The sequence below is a fragment of the Cupressus sempervirens genome, chromosome 2 (assembly GCF_028749045.1).
Source record: "Cupressus sempervirens isolate cs-2001-9-10 chromosome 2, ASM2874904v1, whole genome shotgun sequence".
Classification (NCBI taxonomy): Eukaryota; Viridiplantae; Streptophyta; class Pinopsida; order Cupressales; family Cupressaceae; genus Cupressus; species Cupressus sempervirens.
The window spans coordinates 294996457-295023091 of record NC_143119.1 but is presented as its reverse complement, the minus strand read 5'-3'; the positions used below and the strand labels follow the sequence as shown (position 1 = coordinate 295023091).

At 31.9% G+C, this 26635-nt stretch overlaps 1 protein-coding gene across 1 annotated transcript in view; it reads right to left on the bottom strand.

Moving 5' to 3' along the window:
- LOC149572241 (peroxisomal (S)-2-hydroxyacid oxidase GLO4-like) overlaps positions 1 to 5390 on the bottom strand; it is a 151859-nt gene extending 146469 nt beyond the window's left edge. The window contains exons 1-5 of the mRNA XM_089813477.1: positions 5089 to 5390; positions 3965 to 4089; positions 3819 to 3865; positions 3324 to 3401; positions 3066 to 3190 (exon numbers count right to left, since the gene is read on the bottom strand). Of these exons, the coding sequence (XP_089669603.1) occupies positions 3066 to 3190; positions 3324 to 3401; positions 3819 to 3865; positions 3965 to 4089; positions 5089 to 5231 (518 nt within the window). The 5' untranslated portion in view covers positions 5232 to 5390. The remainder of the gene's footprint in view (positions 1 to 3065; positions 3191 to 3323; positions 3402 to 3818; positions 3866 to 3964; positions 4090 to 5088) is intronic.
- Between the last annotated feature and the right edge of the window lie 21245 nt (positions 5391 to 26635).

Genomic DNA, 26635 nt, shown 5'->3' with positions numbered 1-26635 from the left:
GATCTAGAATCTTTTGTAAGTTATTTTGGCAAGTATAAATAGGGGTATTTAGTTTAGGTTAGAAATAACTTAGAGTTAAAAGAACATCTTTTTGGAATAGTGAATTTGAACCTAGATCGTGGATTTTGAAAGTTGTACTATTTTGTATTTGGTCATAAACCAGAAGGCCTTACAGCTGGACATGTATGCTGATAATTGGATGAATCAATAAAGTGTTGTTGTTTATTGTGTTTACTCAATAAGATGATTGGATAGTTAGGTGTGCCTCCAGCCCTAGCTATTTAGATCCTTCTTGCATCGCATTTCATACCTTGCAAGAGGGCATCAAATGCAGTACACATAGAAGATTTATTTTTCACAAAGATTGTGAGACTTCATAGATTTCCTAATAGTGTTATTTCTAAAAAAGATACTAAGTTTACTGGTTTTTTTTTAGGACACTATGGAGAAAATTGAATATTGATCTTAAGTTTAGTTCTACATTTCATCTGCAAACTAATGGACAAACTGAATTTGTAAATAGAAGTTTGGGTAACCTTTGGATATATTTGATTGGAGATAGACCTACTAATTGGGACTTGATTTTGACACAAGATGAGTTTTCATATAAAAATTATGTGAATAGAAGTAATAAGAAGACTCCTTTTGAGATTGTAAATGGCATGAGTCCTACATAAACTAAGGAATTGAGAAAATTGGATGTTGAAGTGAAGAATAGTGTTGAAGTTGAAGAATTTGTGGACTTTGTGAAGAATTTGCATGAATAAGTGAAAAGTAATCTACATGATAGTAATCAAGAATATAAAGAAAAAGTACATAAAAGGAGACATAAGAATTTTGAAGTCGAAGACAAGTTAATGGTATGTTTGAAGAAGAATAAATTTGTATTTGGCACATATAGTAAGCTAAAGATGAAAAATTTGGTCCTTGTGGAATTTTGAAGAAACATGACACTGGTAATGCTTTTGAAGTTGAATTGCCTGAGGATATGGATATTTCTCATGTGTTTAAAATTTTAGACATCTTTGAGTATTATGAATTGGACAAAGTGATAACTAATAAAGTTGATTATCCTGAGAAAAAGATAGAAGGAATTGAAATGATTTTGGATACCATAATAAGTAAAAGCACTAGAGAAAAAGATTCCAAAGAGAATTTGGCTTAGTGGTAGAATAAGCCTATTGAAGATAGTCCTTTGAGATCATAGAGGTTGAGTTGGATTTGTATGATACTTCTCAAAGCATTAGGGCTTCTTGATGTGGACATCAGTTCTTTTGTTACCTTGGGTGTCTGATATAGGAGCATCTTGGGTACTTTGACAATATTGCATCACCAAAAAAAATTCCTTTCTTTGTTCCTATTTTTATGTTTGGGGAATGGTTGTTGCTTTTTGTATGTTCTCTTTTCACATATTCATCTCCTTAATGTGGAAATATCATGGAAACTTTTTCTAAGAGTGCAGATCTTAACTCCATCACTTGTGGGAGTTACCCTTCTCTTTATCTGAGGCATGTTGATTACCTAGCATCTCAACTGACATGCAAGTTTAGCTTTGACAAGGTTTTGTGTGACATCTTGACATTCCACACACTTGGGAATCTCTTCATGGATTGTGTATGGACCCATCCTAGTCTCAACAGAAGTTAATTTCTTTATTTGAAAGGTCATTGAATTCTCTTTTGGGGAAGGACCTATATTTTGTAATAAATTGCCTAATAGGTCAACTTGTGGTCTTTCTATTTATAAAAGTAGAGATCTAGGATTAGGAAAATTACAATGAATAGATAGAAGAAAAATACAAAATGTTGGCTTTGTAAGCCTGAGCCCTTAAGCTCGTTGATTGTAATTTGATTGTATATGGCTACAACTAGGTAGGCCTTATGCCTGTCATATTTAATAAAGATTATTCACCATTGTTGCATTGATTTCCTCTATAATTTCTTGTGGTTTCTCCTATTTGGTGGCTTTTTTGTGTAACTCTAAGAGAGGGTAGCTAGGAGTTGCCTTCTTCCACCCTCCTACCATGTGTCAAGGATAGATTTGTACTTTGAAGACCTATTAATAATGGCAAACAAATGAAATAGATTGTCAAAAATCTTAATAAAATTTATTAAGCCTCTCTCATGTCCTTGCTTTTCTAGGAGTCATGACAAGCATTAAAGGTTGAAAGCTTTTTTTGAAAATCCTTTCCCTAATATTCATCTCGTGAAGATGGGATTTGGCTCTAGGTTGCATACGTTATCTAATATTAACTAGATACGAGTCAATGATGTATTGAGAAAATTGCAAATTTTTGGGTGCTTTGGGGTGATATCTTTGTCATTTAATAAAAATATTAATTGAAAGAATGGTAAAAGGGTACATTAAAGTAGAGGATTGACTAGCAACACAATACACCTAGAAAAAGAAAAGATAGGTCGATCTAATATCATGATTTTCCCAAGCCTTTCATTATGACAAAGAATATTTGTTCATATTTTACAAATATATTTTGAATTATGATAACCAACAACAAAATATTACATTAATGTAAGGCTAAATTTCTCTTTTCTAACTATCTAATTTATAAAAGATTAGCAAATGTATTATCCCATAATATGACCTAAGAAATGATCAAAAGTGTACTTAATTTCTTATAATTTTATTCTAATGATTAGATCTTTTATAGAGCTATTAAAAGTATAAATATTCATAACATCAAAAAAATAGTTATTAATATTATGGATTGACCATAAAACATGATAAGTGTTGAGATAGATCGATAACAACATCAATTGGATAATTGTTTGCTACCATATAAGATGAATTGAAAATATACCAACCCTATCATAATCTAAGTAATGGCTACCAGGGAAAGCATTTACTAGAAGGCCCAAAATCTACAATTCTTTCAACCTGAGAGTATTGAAGTTGGGCTTTACTGAGGTCTATCAGAACTCAATCAGAATTTCTGAAAGGTGTGAGTTAAGTAGCATATCATTACTATAATTCTCATCAAGATATTTATAGCTATTTAAAATTTAAAAAAACTTCATATGAGAAGAGGGTCATCATGAAATCATTACTCGTTTCTTAAGTCTGCCTCCCTACGTCCAAGCTTTGGGGCATCAACTGTTAAAACAATTGCTTTGTAGCCTACACGCTCTGCACGTTGTATTACTCCAGCTGAGATACTTCTATCCTTATATATCTGTTTCATCATGGAAAACATAAAAGATATCATATGAATTCCAGTTCAGGCCTTAATTGCTATTTTACTGATGCAAATCTTTTAAAAATCAAAATAGCAAGTAAACCCCATCGATTGTTTAGAGTTAACATACATAGACTTGAAGAAAACGAACAGCATCACCAGTGGCTGCAATCTCCTCAACGTTGTAACTGGAACTAAATGAAACAATCTGCAAAGTAATGATGTAAATATGTTGAAAACAAGGAACAGTGGATAAGCTAATATAAGCATGCTAGGTTTTATCTGAAATTATATTAATTTTTTTTAAAGATTTATCTAGTAATGTGATTTGCCAAATTTTTAAAATCTACTGTTTTATTCTATATTTTATTGAATTACAAATTTTCAAAGATCTAATTATATGTATCTTTTCTCTATCAATAATTTAGATAATTGTCACCAGCTATCATGAAAATAGTAAACTAAAAATCATTTTCAATGAACTGGGGAAACTCAATATCTTTAATATATATCTTGCTTTATTCAAAGATTGAACCTAGCCTAACTTATCTACAAGTCACTGGAGCATCAAATATAAAATCAACTAAAACAAAGAAATCTCATAAACTGATAGAATTGATTTTACCATAATTGTATTAGCATCTGCTGCAGCCCTTGCTGTTGCTAGCTCCCCTGTTCAAAACCAGAAAATAAATATTAAATTCTTTGGACCATATTTGGTAAGAATGATTGAACTAAAATTAAATAAGAAATGGAGTGTGGGAAAATTACCTTGGGGATTGGCCAATCCATGATAAGAGGAGGGAGCAAGCATGATTGGTGAAGAGATCTTGAATCCCAATATGCTGGTTGACATATCTACATTACTTACATCCACCAAAACTCTTGGATGAATCCTGTAAAAATCAATTTGCATGTTAATTAGCTTCCTGTGGTCACAAGAATTATCTATTTGGAGCACTGTTATTTAGTTTAATAATTCTTATGACTATTGGTATGTTCTTTGTTATATTAAGTTCAAAATTTCACAAATATAATATTAGATATGAAGTCAAAATCCATGGTTATCTTTTAATCTTTGATATTTTGTTCAAGGGTATCAAAATATGCTCTCACTTACAAATGAAGTAGTAAAATGAACTTGATATCATATAGAATTCTCCATTAAAACAATAAATTTGTGAAGTATAATTTACAAGGGTGATGATGTGTTCTCTTAATTATACTAGTTATCAAGGGTCAAACCTATGATGTTGCAATCTAAGGGATGGGGTTAAGATTATGTTTGGAACATTTTTTTGTTAGGTGGACATAGTTCTTTACTATTTGTCAAAGGGATATTAACATAGGCTCCTAGTCTCATATCAGATAGCAAAAGAAATTTATATGTAACATAAAATCTTCCATTAAAAAAATAGAATCATAGAATATAATTGACCAGATTGATTCTATGTTCCTTAATTAGACCAACTACCAAAATTTTATAATATAAAAAATAATGACAAAATCATATTCCAAATGATTTTAACTGACCCAAAAATCCTTAACTCTATAATCCTTAACCCTATATTGATCCAATAGAAACTAAATTTGTAAATATTTTTTTACACTATCAAGAAACCTGTGTTAGAAAGAACAAGACAAAAATCAATCCCAAAGAAAAACAAACAGCCAATGGCATTCAAACACAAGTCTTCATATTTAGTTTAAGATTTGAAAAAACCTAACTTTCTTTGCAGGATTACATTCGCCTCTAAATGAGTAGATTTTGCAAGAATTTAATTTATCAATATCGATGTAAATTATCCTGGTTTAAGAGATTCACTGCATTTCACTTCAATTAAGACATCAATTACTCACTTTTCACATCAATAATGAAGATATCAAATACTGACCTGATTGTGTGGAAAGCCGCTATGTTTTGTTGGAGTGTCCATTCGTCCTCAGCACCTCCTGCATAAAACTCAAATATCTTTCTAGGAAGCGCTTGCCTTGCTAATTCAGTGAAATCATTCACATTTACAGCCTCTGAAGCCATTCTTAATTTACTATATCTAAGCCACAAAATGGATTTGGGAAGTTTGCAGAGAAATGTTTTTGTATTAAGTGGGAAACAAACAACGTATGGTAGCTATAAAGAAAACGAGGAGGGTCAAATATTTTGGGCCAGCAAACCAGCCAGAAGAGAGGAAATGTACTGATTCATTTTGGGACAGAAAGATTAGACTAAAATAATTTGTATTGTCAATGGGTCTTTGGTCTATTGGTGAAGTTGAATGGCTCGGAAAGAGCCCACCAGGGATTAAGGATCCGACATCAGAAGAGATGAGGCTGGGATCGTGCTCTGGGTGATTTTGATGACGTGGATGTCCTTCACTCCTCGGCGCTAAGCTCAAGAGGTTTCAGGTACGAGTGGGTTCCTAAAATGTCTATGTGGTGGCCTTCGGTGGTAGGTTTTGTGCCTTGCAGATCTGAACCCTCCATTAAAAAAATTGTAGATATTTTGTAAACAGAATTATTACTGATTCAAATAGGTCTTTAATCGGAAACGTTTATGTTTTCAATTAATTAAGAATAAACACGGTCAAAGGGACAGTGATCTTGAATGCTGACAATAAATCGTCTACAATAATAATGATGATGAGAAGATATGCATGAACCTCCTAACATGTATAGATAATAGGCGTGTTGGAATCAAATATGTTGGAAAGGTCAAACAGAAGAAAATCTTTGTCAGAGAGAAACATCTGTGGTTAGGTAGGAAAGATTCAAGGCGGCTATATTCGGGAAGCGTCTACCCAGCCGGCAGACTAGATATTTATTTGTTATTAAAAATTAAATTAAAATTATAAGTTGACTGTTTCATAAATTTTAAATAATTAATAAATATGATGTACAGTCATTCTGTTGGCTGCATAGCCATTTCGCTATACCCGTGGGTTGAAATTTTAAATTCAAACTATATATAGAATTTGTGTCTTATTTAATGTTCTTATTTGTTGATTTATGAGCTATATTATATCAATAATAATAATTGTGGAAGTGACAAATTCTATTAAGGATAATTATGAAGTATATCATTTAGTTCTAAAATTTTTTTATCATATTATGGCATACTAGTACTGATATAACATGACTTGGTGCACATCTTTTTGGGTTGTTTTGGAGACCATGGTAAAAGACATGGCAATTTATTTGATGATGCGGCCTTGAAATTATACTTTTAAATAGGGAACTTCTAAGCTATTAGTGCTCTTCATGATTATTATAGCTAAGTTTGTACATCTATAGATCCTAAAGAATGTATTGATATATGGACATGTTATGTGTGTAAGATAAAAAAGTGAAGAATTTCAAAATGTCACCCAACAGCTAGTGAACATGTCTCAAATCTCATGTAGTACAAAAACATTAAAAAATGACAACACTTGTGGTGCAGAATCCTCCAACAAAAGTTTTCAAATTATAATTATTGGGTGTACAAGTTACATGATTATTAGAACATATGAAATTTGAATTAATGGGCTCTTAGGTATTATGTATTTATATATTTAAAATTGGTAATTTAGAGATTGGAGCAGGTTGGAGTGAAAAATATAAAGTGACTAGTACATTTAATTTTAATGTTAAATTACATAGTTGTATTATTTTACATATAAGTTTTATATTTTAATTATAATTATTATCAATAATATTTTTTAGATATTAGTGTAGATTTTTAAAGCACCTCTATCTAATTAGATTGGTTTGAATAGCTATTTTAAAGAAATGTAATTGAGATAGATTTGTCACATATTGTATATAAGATTTATTTCATTTTTAATATCTTAGATACATACTCATATCAATCAAGTGCAATGCCCACCCATAGTTTTCTTTATGTTTTGATTGTCAAACCCTTTTAGGTCAATTTTATGCATTGATTAGCTTTAGAGATACTAAATTTACAATATTATGATATTATTTCATGACTTGGATTAGTGATATATCAATGATGATTACTTGGTTGACTATATTTCATGTGTTGTTTAATGATTGTGGTTACAAGTGCATTAATGATGCTTTAATGATTCATAGTTAACAAATGAGATTTATTTCATAGCAATGTGAGATGATGTTTTTAATGATGAGTATTTCATATTTGTAATGATACATTGTTATAACTAAGCATTTGATGTTTGACTCATGATTTATTATGGTACTCACCCCATACTTGCATGTGTATGGTGCGTGTGTCTATTTTATCTTTTGTTTGATGTGTTTGATGTGGTTAAGGGAGGAAGTCACAGTCACTTGCTAGTCAAGATCTACACGATGCACCACTCCCTGCCATTGCATGTTTAGTTTAGATATATTTATATACATGTACATGCTCATATTTTATGTAGGATGCAGGTACCAGGCATCAACTTCCATGAATTGCCAAGATGAACATGCTCAATTACAAATACTGAAATGGTAAGAATGGGAAGACAATGATCAAGTCCAATCCCAAACATAGCCTAAATATTTGTCTTGTAAGGAGGACTCGTAATAGACTATCTACCCTTTTTAAACCCGTGAGTTTATCTTTGTCTGTGTTGTTTGATTTTGAGCTTTGGTCTATTTTGGTAATGTCGCTTTTATGTGGATTTCGCTATATGATTTATTTGGTAAATGATTAGTTATAATATTTTAGTTAATCATATAATATTGAGAAATATTAAAGCATGAGAGTATTTAATTAATTAAAAAATAATAATTAAATATATGCTTAAATTTAAAAGTCTTAATTTAGAAAATTGGTTAAAGAGAAATTAGAATATGATGATAATTAAATATTTACTTCAGCTCAAAAGATTTAATTAAAAAGTCTAATTTAAGAAGTTGGACAAAATAAAAATAAAAATATTAAAGATTTAATATTGCTTTATTATAATTATTTATTTAATAATAATTAAATTAGAGTTACATTTAAACAATAAGCTTTGATTATTATTAATTTAAATAATAAACTATGTTTTAATTAGTACTTTCACTAATTAATAAACTAGAGAAAAATAAAATATAAAAGAATGAAATTTAAAAATAAAGTTATAGTTCTAATTGTGTCGTAGTTATATTTATTTAATTTAATGATAATTATTTAGGAGTTTTATTTTTATAATAAACTCTAAATAATGTTATTAATTAAATTAATAAATATATTATTAAAAATATTTTGAAAATTAATTAAAGAGAGAAAGCTAATTAATTTAATAAAGATATTTTAATTAAATATCTAAAAAGTTCTATATGAAAAGGTAAAAGATAATAAGTAATAAATAGTAATTGATCAGTGAGTTCCCTCTCGTGATTACATAATCAGAATTCCAATTTAGGGGAGAACTCTTTATCAAAAATCTACAACTCATTTTGTAATTACATAGGTTTTGGGGAGCAAAATTCACAATGAGATCAAAAGAATTGTTGAAAGTTTCAGAGGGTTTGAATTTGCATGCATTCACATATTGTCTCATATTTTAGTTGTGATTTTGAGGTAGGGTTTGAAAACCCATTGTAAAATTTCATTGAAAGATCTATCTACTTCGTGTCTTCTTGGGTGTTTGCATATTGCTTATTAATTTACTATATTGATTATTAAATAAATAATTATGTTGTAGATTTTGAAAAAGGAAAACTTATTAATCAATAAAATTTGACTGAAAAAAATTATAGAAAAATGGTAGAAAATTATTGTGACTATTCTTATAAACCCTTTTCTAATATAACGAAATTTTGATTATTGAAAATTGGAAGAAAACAATAAATTGAACATTAGGGTTTCAACTTTAAATTTTTTATTAGAACTATTTGATTATCATGAATTTTCTAAATATAGATGAATATTCTTCTTACATCTAAAATAATTTAATTGCAATATTTATTTGGAAAGAAAAAGATTAATCGAGAGGAAAACATGTTGTAACTAAACGTATATATGCATGTGAAAACAAATATACTAAAAATAGAAAGCTAAGTATAGTATGGTTACATGTATGTGAAAACAAATATGCTAAAAATAAAAAGCTAACTATAGTACAGTTACATGCATTTGAAAAGAAATATGCTAAAAATAGAAAGCTAAGTATAATATGGTTACATGCATGTGAAAATAAATATGCTCAAAATAGAAAGCTAAGTATAGTATGGTTACATGCATGTTAAAGCAAATTTGCTAAAAATAGAAAAACTAGGTATAATATGATTGCATGATTTGAGAGATCAAAGACATGCAAAAATTACTAATTGTGTATGTAATTTTATTTTATATAATTTTATTTTTTTATATTTATTTATTTAAAAAAGAATAATAATTTATTAATTTCTAAAATTAAATAAACATTATCCATTTAATTATAAAGTGAATGTTAGTATTAGTGATTATTTAAGTCTAATTAAACTCTTAGTTGCATATAAATAATTTTGCATTTATTAATGCAAAAGGGAGATTAATAAATAAGCATTTAGAATTTTATTATATTTTAGGAGAAGTGGTAGAGTTCACTTTGTAATCATCTAGTTTAATACCTATTTGACTTTGAGAAAAATTATAAATAATTCAATTAAATTTATAATTTTATCTTTAGTTGCACTATGAATTAAAAGAAAAGTAAATATTAATATTGGACTTAAATAAAAGTCAAATTAATATTTTAAAAATGAAATTGATATTAGTATTTAATCTAATAATATACATTTATGTTATCAATTAAATCATTTATGATTTAAGATTATTTAAATTAATAACATGATAATATTGTATGATATTTTATATGCACAGAAAGATTGAATATTTAAATATTTATTGTTTTAAATAAGTTTTATTAGCATAATAATTGATATCAACATGTATATTCTTACTTTATTTCTAAACACGTCCTTATGACCCAAACTAAACAAGACAAATTGGTGGAATTAAATCATGTGGCTGAAAACTATGTGTTTTCTAATATTCTATTTATAGTATTGTGATGTTTATTTTCTTGATAATTTTTCTTTGTGGGTTGTTTAGTTGGCCAAGTTAGGATGTGCACCAGATGTTGTCTTTGTGATTTCTTTTATGATGTATATTTATTCCAAATATTATGATGAGCTTGTATTTTTTTTAAATCTAAAAGAGCATTTATGAGTTTTTCTATGCAGTGCATTTATGTCTACTTGGGTTGGGAGAATCAACTTATTTTTGGGTTGCCTATTAAGAAACCAAGTTTGATGTTTATGGGTGTTAAGGTATAGGAAACAATTGTGTTTTATGTACTTAGAAGAGGTTGTCTAGGTACATGTTTGATGCAGGGGACTCCCCTTAATACCATAAACTCATAACATAAACAAAGAAACAACAACAAATGCGAGAAAAAAATATGGACTTCTTATTATCGTCGCAAATGTGGAATTACATAATTCACAATTACAATATGCTAACCCAAATGGACACCTTCATTACAACAATCTGCAAGATAGTGCTGCGAACTATCACCAGAGCTTCCCTAGACAATGTTCGGGCCTTTCTTAAATAGGCAGTTTTATGTCACCTAGGAAGGTTCTAGATACTCAAACTCAATACCTAGGGCTGACATACCCTAACAATACACATAGAGTCAGCCAAATACATCTTTGACAAATTATTTTAGAAATTTCGGTAGCCCAACTTCTGAAGGCCATAACTCACGAATCGTTTCTCTGATTGGCTATTATAACCACTTTTTAGAAATATCAGCTTCTAATCTACAAGCTCAAAATTGCACTAGCACCCTTTTGTCAAGTTTTCACACCTCATCCGAGCACTCTAATGCCTCCAATAGTGAGCCTGAAGATTTTTCTACAAATTTTTTCACCAAAAATTTGCAATAACTTCTCTAATGCTTAAGCTGGAGTAATGAGATTTTTATGGTAGGCTTATGTCTCTAAAATGAACCTTTCTATAGAAAATGAGAACATTATGAGATTGTATACTAAAAATAGCAAGTTCCCATAAATAGTAACCACCTTGTCTACTAGTCCTTATTAAAATACAAAAGACTAAAAATAAAATATTTTTGGATGATGCAAGATTGCCCTTACACCTAGGATGCTCCTGCATCAGACACCCAGGGTTATTTGAGAAGTGACCCCATCACATCTCAAGTGTTCAGAGGAAAACCAAGATGGTTGACCTCCTCCTTTGCTAACTATGATGAATCCTCAACTGGTCTCCCTTTCCATTTGACCAAATATTCCTCATAAGTTTTGTTTCTAGTACTTTTTCCAATACAACTGTCTAGTATTGCCTCAATCTCCTTGATAGTTGAACTAGCTACTGGAATGCTCTACTACACTTCTGTAACTTCATCTCCATCACCTCCATCATAATACTCTATCAAATCTGAAATATTAAAAACTAGTGACATATTCAATTCAGCAAACAACTCCACTTCATACACATTTTCAGAATCATGCCTCTTCACTATCTTACATGGTCCAAACTTCTTCATCTTAAGCTTATTATATGTACCTATTGGAAAATGCTCCTTTTTCAAATGAACCATGACTTCATCTCCAATCTAAAATTTCTTATATCTCCTTTCACATCTGCCTTACCCTTATACTATGTGTTCATCTTTATGATGTGCTTCCTTACCTCCTCATGGATGTTCTTCAAATGTTTAGCAAAATCTTCTACTTCAGATCTACTTATCTCTCCCTTATCCAACTTCCTCAATTCAGAAACATTTATGGGACTACTCCCATATACAATCTAGAATGGTGATTTGCTGGTACTCCTATTGACAGAATTATTATATGCAAATTTTTCCTATGGAAAAATCATATATCATCGTTTTGGTTTATCTCCAACCAAGCATCTTAGCAAATTTTCCAAACTGTGATTCATAGCTTCTGTCTATCCATCAGTCTATGGATGATGTGATGAACTAAACTTCAAATTTGTCTTCAACTTCTTCCACAATGTACACTAGAAATACCCAACAAATTTGGTATCTCGATCTAAAACTATACTCTTTGGCAAACCATGTAATCTCACCACTTCTCTAAAAAACAACTCTGCTACATGAACAACATCACTAGTCTTCTTGCAAGGAATAAAATGTGTCATTTGTGAAAAATTGTCAACCACCACAAAAATAGAATCATGCCCGTGTTCTATCCTCGGTAATCCAAGAACAAAATCTATGCTAACATCCTCCCATGGCTTCTCTGGTATAGTTAATGGATGATACAACATTGTATTCTACTTCACTCCTTTTTCCATCTAACATACTCGACAACTTTGTACAAACTTCGTCACATCTTGTTGTAACTATGACCAGTAATAATTTTTAGCAACCAAAGCTATAGTTTTATCTCTACCAAAATGTCCAGCCAATCCTCCACTATGCTTCTCCTTGATGAGGTTCTCTCTCATTGAACTTCTTGGAATGCACAACCGATTTTCTTTGAACAACATATTATCTTGGATCATAAAATCCAACCACTTTGTCCTATCAAGTGTAATAGGTTCTATACAAGCCTTCCATGCTTCACCAAAATTAGGATCATCTAGATACAATGTACTAAGTTCCTTGAACCCAACCAACTCTATCTACATTTCTATCGGGAAAAATTGTCTTCTACTAAGAGCATCTGCAACTTTGTTAGACTTCCCACTTTTGTTTTTCAAAACAAATGTATAACTTTGCAAAAGCTCAACCCACTTTAAATGCCTTTGGTTAAATTTTTTCTGACTATTCAAATATTTCAAAGCTTGATGATTAGTATACAAAACAAAATCCTTGGAAAGAAGATAGTATCTTCACTTCTTCAATGCTTGAACTATAGCATAAAATTCCTGATCATAAACATTTTTTATTTTTTTTGCATCATTCAACTTTTCATTGAAATAAGCAACTGGTCTACCTTCCTAACTTAAAACAACTCCTATTGTAGTACCACTAGCATCATAGTCTACTTGAAACACCTTGTTAAAATTAGGAAGTGCTAAAATAGGCTACTTAGTAACTTTCTGTTTCAACAGATTGAAACTTTTATCTTCTCCTATAGTCCACTTAAACTATTTCCTATCTCCTCATTGTTTTAGTCAATGATCTACAAATACAACTAAAACTTCTTATGAAATTTTTGTAAAATGTAGCCAGTCCATGAAAAGAACTTACCTCTATCACACTCCTTGGAGTAGGCCATTCAAGGATAGCCTTCACTTTCTCTGGATCCATTTTCAAACCTTCTCTTGAGATTACAAATCCCAAGTACACCAACTCCTTCTTTAGAAAATTACACTTCTTCAGGTTTATCAACAACTTTTCTTCCCTCAACTTGTCAAACACCTTGCACATATGAATCAAATGCTCCTCCAATGTCTTACTAAAGATAAATATATCATCTAGATAAACAATGACAAACTTACCTAGAAACTCCTTCAGTACCTCATTCATGAGCCTCATGAAAGTTCTTGGTGCACTGTTTAGCCCAAAAGGCATGACTAACCACTCATATAGTCCTTCCTTTGTCTTGAAAGTAGTCTTCCACTCATCACCTTCTCTGATACAAATCTAATGGTACCCACTCTTCAGATCTATCTTTGTGAAATATTGAGGTCCACTCAAATAGTCCATAATATCATCCATCATTGGCAAAGGAAATCTATACTTGATGGTGATCTTGTTGATAGCATAGAATTTTTTCACATCTTCCATTCTCCATTCTTCTTTAGGGCTAACACTACTGGTACAACACATGGACTTGAACTCTCTCAAATCAACCCCTTTGCAACAACTCATGAACTTGCATGTTCAACTCTTCACTTTCTACTGGTGTCATTTTGTGTGCTATCTTGTTTGAAAAATTGGCTCCTGGAACCAAATCCATTTGGTGACTGATCTTCCTCATTGGGGGCAATCCATTAGGTACATTATTTGATACAATATCATAAAACTCTTCCAACATATCTACAACTTCTGCAAGTACATCCTCTACTTCTTCTTTACTATCTTTAGTAATTATAGCAAAACACATGCACTCATGTTTCATACCTTTAAGAAACTCTTTTCCATAACAAAACATATTCTGGAAGCACTACATACCTTTTCTTCTTTATCCTTCAATGACTTCAACTTATGTTTTACTCCAGCCTTAGAGTGTAGGTATTTACTCGCCTATCATGTACAACATGCTTGTCAAACTACCATGGCCTACCCAACAACATATGACATATGTCCATACGTATGATATCACATAGTACCTCATCCTAGTAGCTCTAAATCTTGAACTTCACTAAGAACTACTCATTGACCATGACCTTGTGGTCATCTTACACCCAAGCAATATGGTATGGATGTGGGTGTTTCTATCTCTTCAGCTTCAACTTGGTGACCATCATTTCTAACACCAAATTGTCGATACTTCCACCATCAATGATCGCATCACAACACTTATCTTTACATCTACACCTTGTGTGAAACAAACTCCTTAATTCTTTGATTAGGTTCATTCTCTCCACTCAACAAGACTCTTTTGTTAACTAAGACTTCTCCTCTTTCAGCATCTTCAGAATGTGAGGATCTAGCATCTTCATCAACGTGTGTAACTCTCACCTGACTTTTTGTTCTTCGATCTGTTCTTCCTTAGCACTGGGTACATTCAAATACTCTATGCCATTCTTCTCCACAGTGAAAATATTTTCCATAGAAGCCTCCTCTTCTAGATCCTTGTCCTTTGCCTCTTCATCTTTGATCTCTATTGTTTCGATCATGGAAATAGTTGGAATTTTTCCCCTTTGGTTCTAGTTGCTACTTCCAATCTCATCCCTATTCTTCTGATCATCATTATGACCTCCATAAGACCGTTCACTAGATCTTCCACCACAACCTCTTCCACTATTCTTATTGTCAAACTTCTTGCTTAGTTTCTCCTAAACTCTTAGGGCAAACTGATATGCCTCCTCAATACTACTCATTCAAACCAAACTTAGCTCATCCTAAATGCTTGGCCTTAACCCATTAATATAATAGGTGACTTTCTCCTCATCAACTTCTACATGGCTGGTTCTAATGAGAACTCATTAGAACTCTTCAGTATACTCTTGAATAGATTTTTTTCGCTTGCTTCATTCCTTGCATCTTCTTTAATAGATCAAGCTCATAATCCATAGGAATGAATTGTCACTTCATTTTAGCTATCATCTAATCCCATTTGGTGATTTTGTCCTTTCCCTTTCTATTTCACTCCAACTAAACCTCTTGCCACTAGATCTTTGCATGTCCCTTCAGTTTTTCCTTCACAAACTTGACCCTATCCAGATCCTCAATATCTTCATACTCAAAGTACTTCTCTAGTTCATTGATCCAATCAATCAGATCTTCAGGGTTAAGATTTTATGACATTGTGGGAACCTCAAAATTAGGTCTTTTTCCAATCTTGGAGATGGCCCTAAAAATCCTTTCTTCCTCTGGATTTAGAACTACCTCTACTTTAGCATTTTCTTCTACTTCATCCTCATCCCCAGTTTCATCTCTTATAGAAAGATGTATTCCCATTTTCATTTGTTCTTCCAACACTTGCATTTGCCTTTGGAGGGATCAAAAACCCTTAGGTGTAACACCTATAGCTCTTCTGCCATGCTCTCTTCGTGGAGGCAGTTTTGCACTTCTGCTAAAACCCTGGTGCAAACTACCTCACAATCAACAATTTTTCTATACACTCAGCCCAAACCATGTTCCTAGTGCAAACTACCTCACAATCGGTGATCTATCCACACACTCAAGAACTCAAGCTCTGATACCACTTGATGCAGGGGACTCCCCTTAATACCATAAACTCATAATAGAAACAAAGAAACAACAAAAAATGTGAGAAAAAAATGGACTTCTTATTATTACCACAAATGTGGAATTATAAAAATCTCAATTACAATATGCTAACGCAAATGGGTGCCTTCATTACAATAATTTGCAAGATGATGTTGTGAACTATCACCCAAAGTTGTCCTAGACAATGTTTGGGCCTTTTTGAAATAGACAGTTTTATGCCACCCAGGAAGGTTCTAGATGCTCAAACTCAATACCTAGGGCCAACAGACCCTAACAACACACATAGAGTTGGCCAAATACATCTTTGACAAATTATTTTAGAAATTTTGGTAGTCCAACTTTCGAGGGCCATAACTCATGAACCGTTGCTCTGATTGGCCATTATAACCACTTTTTGGAAATGCCAGTTCTTGATCTATAGGCTCAAAATTGTGGTTATGCCCTTCCATCAAGTTTTTGGACCTCATCCAAGCACTTTAAGGCCTCCAATGGTGAGCCTAAAGATTTTTCTACAAAATTTTCCACCCAAAATCTGCAATAACTTCTCTGATACATAATTTGGAGCAATGAAATTTTTATGGTAGGCTTATGTCTCTAAAATGAACCTTGCTATAGAAAATGAGAACATTCCAAGCTTGTATACTAAAATAGAAAGTTCCCATAAATAATAATCATCCTGTCTACTAGTCCTTATTAAAATAGAAAAGACTAAAAATAAAATATTTTTGGGTGATGCAAGATTTCCCTTACACTGAGGATGCTCCTACATCAATGCCTTTGGGAGTGGCTTGCAGTAGGGGTACAGGACCCAAAGTAGTTAGTGCTAGGGTAACCTACAGTAAGTTATGTAATAAGTGGTAATCTAGTAATTAATATTTTGGGGAAACACACTAAAAAGACAAGTTATCTATATATTTGCCTCGTCCATGCCTTGAGTGCTTGTATAGACTAAGGATGAGAATGGGATGAAAATATGACTAGTTTGCCTCATCTTCTTGAGAGGGTTCTCTACTTCTGCATGTGTCATGTTGAGGGTTTGGGGTTTAGAGTAACCAGTCTAGGGAAACTCAACACTTGAGGGTCTGAGGTCTATTGAGAGACCAATCTAGAGTAACTCAAGTCTTTTGACCATGTGATAACACTCCCTAGAATGTAGCCCGAGTCTCCTTTATAGAATTTTTTTTTATCTCTGGTGGTGTACTTATTGTTGGATGCATTTAATGTGGTTATTTAATTTCATTGATGGTGATTGGTGGTTTATGGATATTGTACTTTTATCATGTGGTCCTTGACTTGAGGTGGATATATTTCATTGACTTTATCTTATGATTTTTCTGATTTGATATATTTTTGGTATATGTATGATGTTTGTTATGCAATGTTGGTATTGGTTTGAGTGTTCTTTCTTTTGGAGTATCTTATCTTCTTGAGTAGTATGTGTTACCTTTGAGGTAGTTTTGGCTTTTAGGATTCCTATTCTAGGAATTCTTTATGTTTGATTAGCCATTTGCGGATCATTCATTATCTTCCTTGCATGATGGGAGTTGAAGCTTGACTAGGTAACCATATAGTCGGGAGGTAGTGTCTTCTTACCATTTGGACACCCCTCACATTTCTAGTTGTTGGATGTTTGGTGATGCAATTGTACCTTTATCATCCTTATTTCTTATCTCAGAGACTTCTTTTCAATTGATGTATATATGTTATCATGTATTATAATGTATTGTATCTATTTTCAAATACCTTGTGACATGTGCAGTGGATGTTATTTGTTGGATGTACTTTCATTGTATTAGTTATAATTATGCATTTTCTTATGTGATTATGTTACTGTTATTTCTTCATGTTCAGGAGACATTATACTTGAAACTTAAAGTAATTAATTTAAACTTCTTAAATGTGACTCAACGTAAAGGAACCCTTGAGGAATTGAAACTGTATTTGTAATTGCTTATGTGTATTTGAGGTGTATGTTCATATTGCTTCTGTATTAATGTTATCTTGATGTTGTCAAACTTTTTTTTTTAAAATAGTCCATTAAACATTGTACCATAATAGGTTTATTTCTCTTGGGTTCCCAAGTAGGGCGTTACATCAAGGGTCAACATTTTATTTTAAAAATATTTTTTTTATAGTTTGATTTTTTTTATACAATTTTTTCAATTATTATATTTTCAATTTAAAAACCTTGTTTTTCAATAAATTAATGAAAACATTTAATCAATAACCTTTCAACTTTACCAAAAGGTCAAAGCCACATTAACTATGTAATGATACAACTTAGTTTATACTATTGTGGAAACATAGATGTATTACTAGATCTTTTTAAAATGATTTATTTTTAGAAAGTAATTTTGTATAGTTCACTTGTAAAGTCATTTTTAAAAATCATATTTCAATTTCAATCTCAAATTGAAATTGTAAGTAAAAAATTTGATTTAACTTATTTTTAAAGACTTAACTTTTATGAATAGACATTTCTATTAATTATTGATTAAAAGTAGATTATTCACAAAAAGGAGATATGAGATCACTCTATAAGAGTCAATTGAGAAGATCATTGAGATGCAAGAAATGCATGGACAATGCCTAGAAATAGAAATACAAACCAATATTGAAGAATAAGCAATACACAAGAAGTTTTTAAGTGGCTAAATAAGTAGTTATAGGTGGTTGAGGAGAATCTTCATCATTTTTTGGACATCGTACATTAGTAAGGTTGAGTTTAATGTTCAAGATGGACCATTTTTCATGTTTCACAGCCTCCTCAATTTTTTTCCCTAATCATCTTTTAGAAGGAGGATTTTCAATACCAAGATTAGAAACCACTTGGTAGAGCTAGACCATCTATTATCACTACATGTACCCAACCAACTAGTATTGCCACAAGTAAAAGGAATTGCACCCCTCACACCCCACCCAAATGATCCCCCAAATGATGGAGATGTGTGTCACCACCGATAAACATCTCTATCAACACTAGACTAGAAGTGAGCAACCTAGGACCATGGTGTCTAAGAGGGACATGTAAAAGAGCTTTGGCTATATTATGGCCTTGAGGTGGAGAAAGGTAATGCAAAGTAGAATTTTTTGGATGTAGTTTTAAAAATTGTACAAGGGATATTTCCCAATGATATTTAAGATCTCCTATAAGTGGGCCACCTCTAGTGTAACATTATTGTCTTGCACTTGAATATAAAGCATCAGATTATTAATAATAGACATTTTAGTAAAAAGAAAAATATCAACATCAATAGACTTGTGAGGAATGAAAAAGTATTTGTATATTTTCACAATTTTAAGAGAATTTCCACCATGAAAGAATGTCATATTTCAAGAAATTTTAGGGGAATTCAAGGTGAATCTCATAAACTAACCATATGCCAAGATAAAGTTTCAAGAGAAAAGGACTAAAAGAAATCTTGAATATGATTCCACAAGTTTTAGGCTCAATGAAAAAAACTAAAAGATGTGTTGGAAGGTTTTTAGGTTACCCTCTAAAATGGAAACATGGATCTAGAACACTTGAGAGTCATAAAGGAGATCCCAATACAAATCCTTGGAAAATAATATCGTAGGAAAAATTAACCAAGTTGGACTCAATAATAGTGGACCAAATGGTTTGAGACAAGCAACAATAAACAGCTTGAGAAGATTACAAGTTATACTAAATATTAGAGACTACCACCATTAGAAAATGATCATAAACCCAATGATAGCCCAAATTGGGCTTATAACTACAAAAATGAGGCCTTGGAAAACCAATTCCAATCTTTCCACCATAATTCAATTGCATAGATGTCCACCTTTTTTAGCATATTTTGAGGTAAATCAAACATATCCTTTTTTTATCCTAACAATATAGTTGAATGAAGTAAAAATCACTTGCAAATATTAATAAGTACAAATATCTATGGTATATAAGAGTGTGATTGTCATTCTTGTGAGAGCACAAAGAACAAACCCTAGGCACACAAGATATAAGGATCTCCTAAACATGAATGAGTAGTGACCACTAAATATTGTGTTGGTTGATATAAGAACCATCCTTGAAGCTATAGCTAGTCATAAAACCTAAGGTTTGATTGATTCTTAGGCACACCAACTTCTTTTGGAAATAATGGTGCCTTGAATATGCATTACATATATCTTCTTTTGGAAACAACAATGCCTTAAATGTGCACTACATATTTCATAATTCAAAGGGTTTAGAGTAATTCCCCTTTTAAGAAGGCATGTTGGTCAAATATCCTAAGTAATTATAATATCTAAGAAGAAATTTCTAATTCTTATTACCAGAAATGGATTGAATGGCCCATTTAGCACATATGAGAATACCTTATTTCTAGGTAGAGTGAAGTATAAAAATCATCTATAATCTTTAGTAAAATAATATAACTCCTAAGAACCCTTGGGAAAGGAATGGTGATCTATAGTATAATCCCACAAAAAATCCCTAAAAATCTTAATGGGCTTGTTATAAGTGTTAGGGTTTAGATAAATCTAGAGAAAATGAAAATTAAAAATTATATGTAGATTCAAATACACAAACAAATAATCATGCATAATGCAAGTAACTATTAAATTTAACGGAGTTCACCCAATATGAGATACATCCAATAGAGAAATATTTATCCACTTGTTTTTTATTGTCTAGTGAAGAGAATATTACAGCCTATGATATCGCACATGGGGTATTTTGCAAACACTTATTTATAGGCCCCATTTTTATGGTTTACAAAATGTGAGCTAAAAGAGTCTACTTAACCATAATAATTATACTTGTGATCTTCTATTGTACCTATAGCCTTGTATTTGTATACTTGCACAAGAAAATGATGGTGGGAACTTTTGGCCCCCATCCTCTGCTTGATGAGTGTACAATATTAGCATTATTAGTCATCATACACCAGTTATAAGAAGCTTTAGAGGGAGCCTAAAAACTAAAGTAGTACATATGAGTGGAAAAAAGAATCTTTGAACAAATTAACAATACTTCATACAATGATCTAGTAGTGTTGAAAATTTGGCTAAGAGGATAGTATGGATATTCTCTAGTGTTGTCATTTATGGCAACATGTAATTTGTATTAAGTTGGAAAGATATGAAGACATCTTTTTGGTATGAAGACTTAGAAAATTATCTAAGTGTTATGGAGATTAATTTCCAACAAAGAAACCTTTTTTTTTTAGCAAAATTATCCCACAACATTTTTGCATGTGCACACTTGACATAAGGTAGTATACGGTATGAGGAATCTATATCTGGGAGTGCAAGTCATAATGATCTACATAGACAAAGTCAATAGAGTTTTACTAGGTGTAGTCCTATATAGGTAAAACATAATAGAGGCAAGGAATTGGTAAATTGTGTTAAGGAATTATTTTGGTTTATGAAAATAATTACATAACTATTATTGGATGACATCCTATATGTTAACCCTAACTTAGAATGAAGTGATTTTATATTTTGGGAAGTGTGTAAATAATTAAAGGTTGATAGAATGAAACAATTGGGTATAAAGGAACTTAGAGTATTGCATGTAAAGTTGTGTGATGTCTTTTGACAATGAAATGAAATTATTGTATGAGGCAAAATTTATGTTATAGTAGATAAATATTACATGCAAATTTTTGTGAAGAGAGCTACACAGGACAAATCAAATATTGAAGATATTAGCATTGTCAAAAAGGTTTATGTATCTATATCTTTTTTGTACAAAATATATCATTTTATATACATGCTTGAGTCATGGACTCAACTTGCTACATTTGTATATTTAATACCAACTCCTCAGTAGTTGAGGCTTCTAACAAGGTATATTCCTCTAACGATGACAAATACAATATACAGATGTACTAGACTCATCATGAGGTTAATATCATTTAGAAGATCCTTTTGATTAGTGGATCATTTTGTGGGTACCATCCCCACTGGGGTTTTCCTTGGTTAGGTTTTCCCTAGTTAACAAATAATAGTGTTATGAGTTGCATTGCATTACTATTATGTTTACTTTTCAGTTTAATCATATGAGTACATGTTTAAATATTGTTAAAGATATGCATAGTTGGGAAAAATTTTTTGGAATTATGATTCCCTCCAAACCGCCCCCCACCCTCTTAGTATTTCCTATTTCAAACAAGTAGGTTAATAATCTAGGAAGTCAACTTATTTTCAATTATGGTGAGGGTCACTCTAAAGAACTACATGGGAGCCTTGTAAAGGAAAGAGAATACCAAAAAATTATAAAATTTCTCCATGCTTGATCTACTCCCAAAAACATTAGAGGATATAGGGTGGAACCAAGAGAAAGTATTGTCCATAACATTAGGTTTTATTCTAGTGAATATTTAAACTTGAAGCTGAATTGAAAGTACAAATGTACTAAGCACCTTCAAAACATTGTACTAATATTTAGGTAGGGTTAGAAAGCAGATACCCTAAAATTAGGTAGGGAAATATTACTAATGGACCTAGTTGACATACAATCAACCAAAATAAATCTAAATACATGATCAACTAGAACATACAGAGAGGGGGATAAAAGGAAACCCTAGCAAATAGAAAGAAACAACACAAAAGATAAATATTGAAATTCATTGATAGTGATATAGGCCAAAGAATCCACAAAAAATATATTTATAAATTGGGTAAAATAGAGACCAATTCCTATATCACATAGCATAATAGGGATGAAAGGTCATTCCATTTGGTTAGGGTCTTTAAAAAAATCAATCTTGATGAAAGGGTATTTTTCTTGGAGCAATGAACCCACTCCATTTCTTATATACAATGATGATATTTGCAGTGCCTCTTGTGTTTGTAGTCTAAACCTTGTTATATTTTGATTCATGAGATACTTGATAGTCTTGTTATGTTACTCTTGAGATGACTTGAGGGTCAGATGTTATACTTTGATTTCATTATCGTAGGTGCTATACTACTATGTTGTGTAGTTGATCATATTTGCATGTTGATGCTATTTTGAGATGACAGTATATTTTATGATGATATCTAATTATCTAGCATTTTGGACATATCTATGATTTGGTTATATGTGGATTTATGCTATGGTGATTTACTTCATTCTAGTTTCATTATGCTTTATGCAAATGTGACTGATGTAAATAGATTATTGTGGTATAATGGAATAAATGGTTAAATTAGGTATTTAATACATTTATTACTTTGGCTATGTTATTATATGTAATTGCACTTGATCATATATTTTCGTGTGTAGGATTTATATCCCTGGTAGTGGCATGTGGAGTTAGTGATTCAACTACTCATATTTTACCAATGTCATCCTTGTATGGTCGACACATCTTATTTAAATGTTTAATTAAACCTTTTGTTGATTTGTAAATTTGGAATCATTTACATTATGTGATTAGACTAGTGAGCATGCCTATGCATTTAGAGTTTCACATTGTCATGAAGTTGTTAAGGCCTTCCATGATTTTGGTTTCAGGGTTTTCAAGTTTTATTTAATAGATTTTTAATTTTTGGTAGCTTTTCCATAGATGAATTCCTATTACTTGGAATAACTTATCTTCACTTGGGTCGATTTGGAGTCTAGCTAATCTAGCTAACTATTTACCATAATCAATTATTCACTCAAAAAGTGGATAAGTGTTGAAAGAGGAATTTAATACTTCACTTCTCACTTTTGTAATTTGGAAAATTGAAAGCTTTTTCTAAAGGACCCCGTTTCTATTTTTTGTGAGAGCTAATGAGGGTGGGATCTTCACAAGGATGGTCTCGTTGGATCTAGCTTAGGGAGACCTTTCTTTGCCATCATTTTTAGCCATATCTATGGACTATTTATTTTACCCAATTGTTTTTCATTTTAGCCCTTTTGGTTATCAATTAGGGCTTTCTCATTTGCATGTTTCAGCTCCATTTTTGGTTTTGTTTCTAGTACTTGTTTGTTTGGAGGCTGAGAAATAGTGTTCCCCTCCATTTTTTTTTGTTGGTTCTACATGGTTGGTTGAGTATGAACATTTTCCTAGTTTTTAGGATGAGGGTTTGGGGTTTCACACTGTTATGGTGGCCATTTTTTCATATGGTGTCCGAACTAGATTTTTATTGGGTTTTTGTGGATTAGTGCCCAAGAATCAAATGGGTTTTATTTTCAAAGTTTTATAATTTTGGCATTTTTACCTCATTTTGTGTGCTACCCTATTTTCGCAAGTTTTCTTCACTGATGTTGGTCGTGGACCTGGATTGTCCATTTGGATGTCAATCAAACCATTGTTGTACTTTCATGTTGCATTGGGATGCAAGCCACATCCATCCTCCCAAGTGTGTTTTTGGTTGAGTGATATTTTTCTTATATTCTCATCCAGTCCTTATGTTTCAATCTTTGTGATGGTAGTGTTAAACACATGAGTATGTGTGTGTACTTTGTCAAGTGAATTATGAGGCCCAATATCTCATTGGTACTCCAGTGGAGTTTTGATCATTTGGGGTGGGGTTCAAAATATGTATGCCTACAAGCACTCATCATTGGATGAGCATGGGTAGGGTAGGGTAGCACATGGAGGGGGTTCTCTATCGTAGCTTGGTGACTATTTCCCGTGGGTTGGTAGAGGATTTTTTTAGTAAGTGATAACTAAATAAAAATACTAGGTGGTAATAAATTTAAGATAATTAAAAAGTGGAATTGTGTGCCTTCTATTGGGAAGTGTTGTTGCCTACATTGTGTGCCTTCCATTGGGAAGTTTTGTTGTCAATACTAGCTTGGGATTTTTGATGCCAAGGGACTCTCCATGGTGCTAGCCCCTATATAATTTCCCATTGAGTGTCTAACCAAGACCTATTGTACTTGCATTGTCTCATGATCTTGGTTTTAGTAATTATTACTATCTAGCACAAGCGTTGGCCATGGACATTTGCTTTGTGTGTATTTGTGGTTGGATCATTATCTCCATCAACATGGCATGAGTGGGCCAATGGGTTTCACATGGTTGGGAGGCATAGCTATCTATGCCATTGTTGGGGACTAGTGTACAAAGATGGTCAATTATCCCAGTGTGACCATTGCTAGATGTTTTCACTTCGTACTTCAAGTTCTAGAGTATACTTTCTTGTGATTTATGCTTTCATTGGAATGCTTGTATATCATATTTAGATGATGTTATTATTGATGCATTTCCTTATTAAGATGTTTAACATATGATTTGATAATGTTATCTACTTAGTTGGAGTATCTAGTGCTCTTGGTTTAGCATGTTAGATTTCCTATTCTTATGATGTTATTACACATTAGTAGTGATGTCCTTATAAGATAGCTCTGACTATCTAGTTGGAATTTTGGGATGTTATGCATAGGGGATGGCTAGGGCCTTCGAAATCTCATGATGTTATTATGATTGGGAGGAATCACACACTTAGCTTGTTATTTTAGTACATTGCAATGTTTTCTTTCAATTATGACCCTTCACTACTATGTTAGAGGGTTAGATGTAGTTTCCATCTTTTAGTTATTGTTCGAGTGTTTATGCATCAAATATGGATCTGGTACTCCTCAGTGTGGAGGTTCTAACTTTTTGTTTTATCCTATTGTTTGTCCTTGGAGAGTTTCTGGCTTTTCTTGGGTAATAATGTGTTAGCATTGGGTGATACTTATAAAGTATTGCACACCCAAAGAAGAAGAATCATGCAATATTGGAAAGTATCACACATCCATAAGAAAAGTATCACATGATCTTTGAAAGTATCACACAACCATTGAGAAACCATCATATGATACTAGTAAAGTATTGCATAGGTTCTAGAGAAGAGTATCTTAGACCTTGAAAGTATCACACACCTTCTTTAGAAAGGTTGTACGATACTAGAAAGTATCACATAGTGTTAGAATAAAGTATCACCAAAATCTATCTAAGTGGATAGCGAGCACTTTTCAATTTGACCAGAAGTTTTTGGGAGGTGTTTTGGCTACCCTCTTTAGTGTTCTTGAATACCTTGGAATTACATTTTGATTTCAGAATGTTTTGGTTTCAAAATTGTTTGTGTCCTTCCATGGTTAGTCATTTTGGTTAGTAGTGGCATTTGGATATCCATTGGTATTTGGATGTTTTTTTAGTCTTCTATTGTGATCTTTGTGATCCACATATGTCATATGTCATGTGCATCCATACTAGTTTAATTTATTTTTTATCTTGGCTTATATTTACCCTTGTTCCAAGGATCTCTGCATGGGGCATTACAATATTATTTAGAATAAATCTAGATTTAATGAAACCATTACATTTAGGGTGAAAATTCTATGGAAATGATGAATATTTAGAGATATAGATTGTAAAATGATCTTATAGGATACATAAAGAAAAGTGATGGGTTTTAATATATATGTGGTATTAAGGTTCCTTATTTCAGGTACGAACTTGATATTTATTATTGTATAATAACTTGAGAAAGAGATTGATTATTCAAGGCTACAAGATAGATATTATATAAGTTATAACAATACAAGGCCATAGGGATTTGTAAGAGTCATAGGGAAATACATCATAATGAGGGGCCTTTTCATCATCCATAGAAAAAATCCTTCCTTAACATCCTCAATGGTAAGATTTTGGTCACAAAAACCCTTTAGGATTCAAAAATCTAAGAG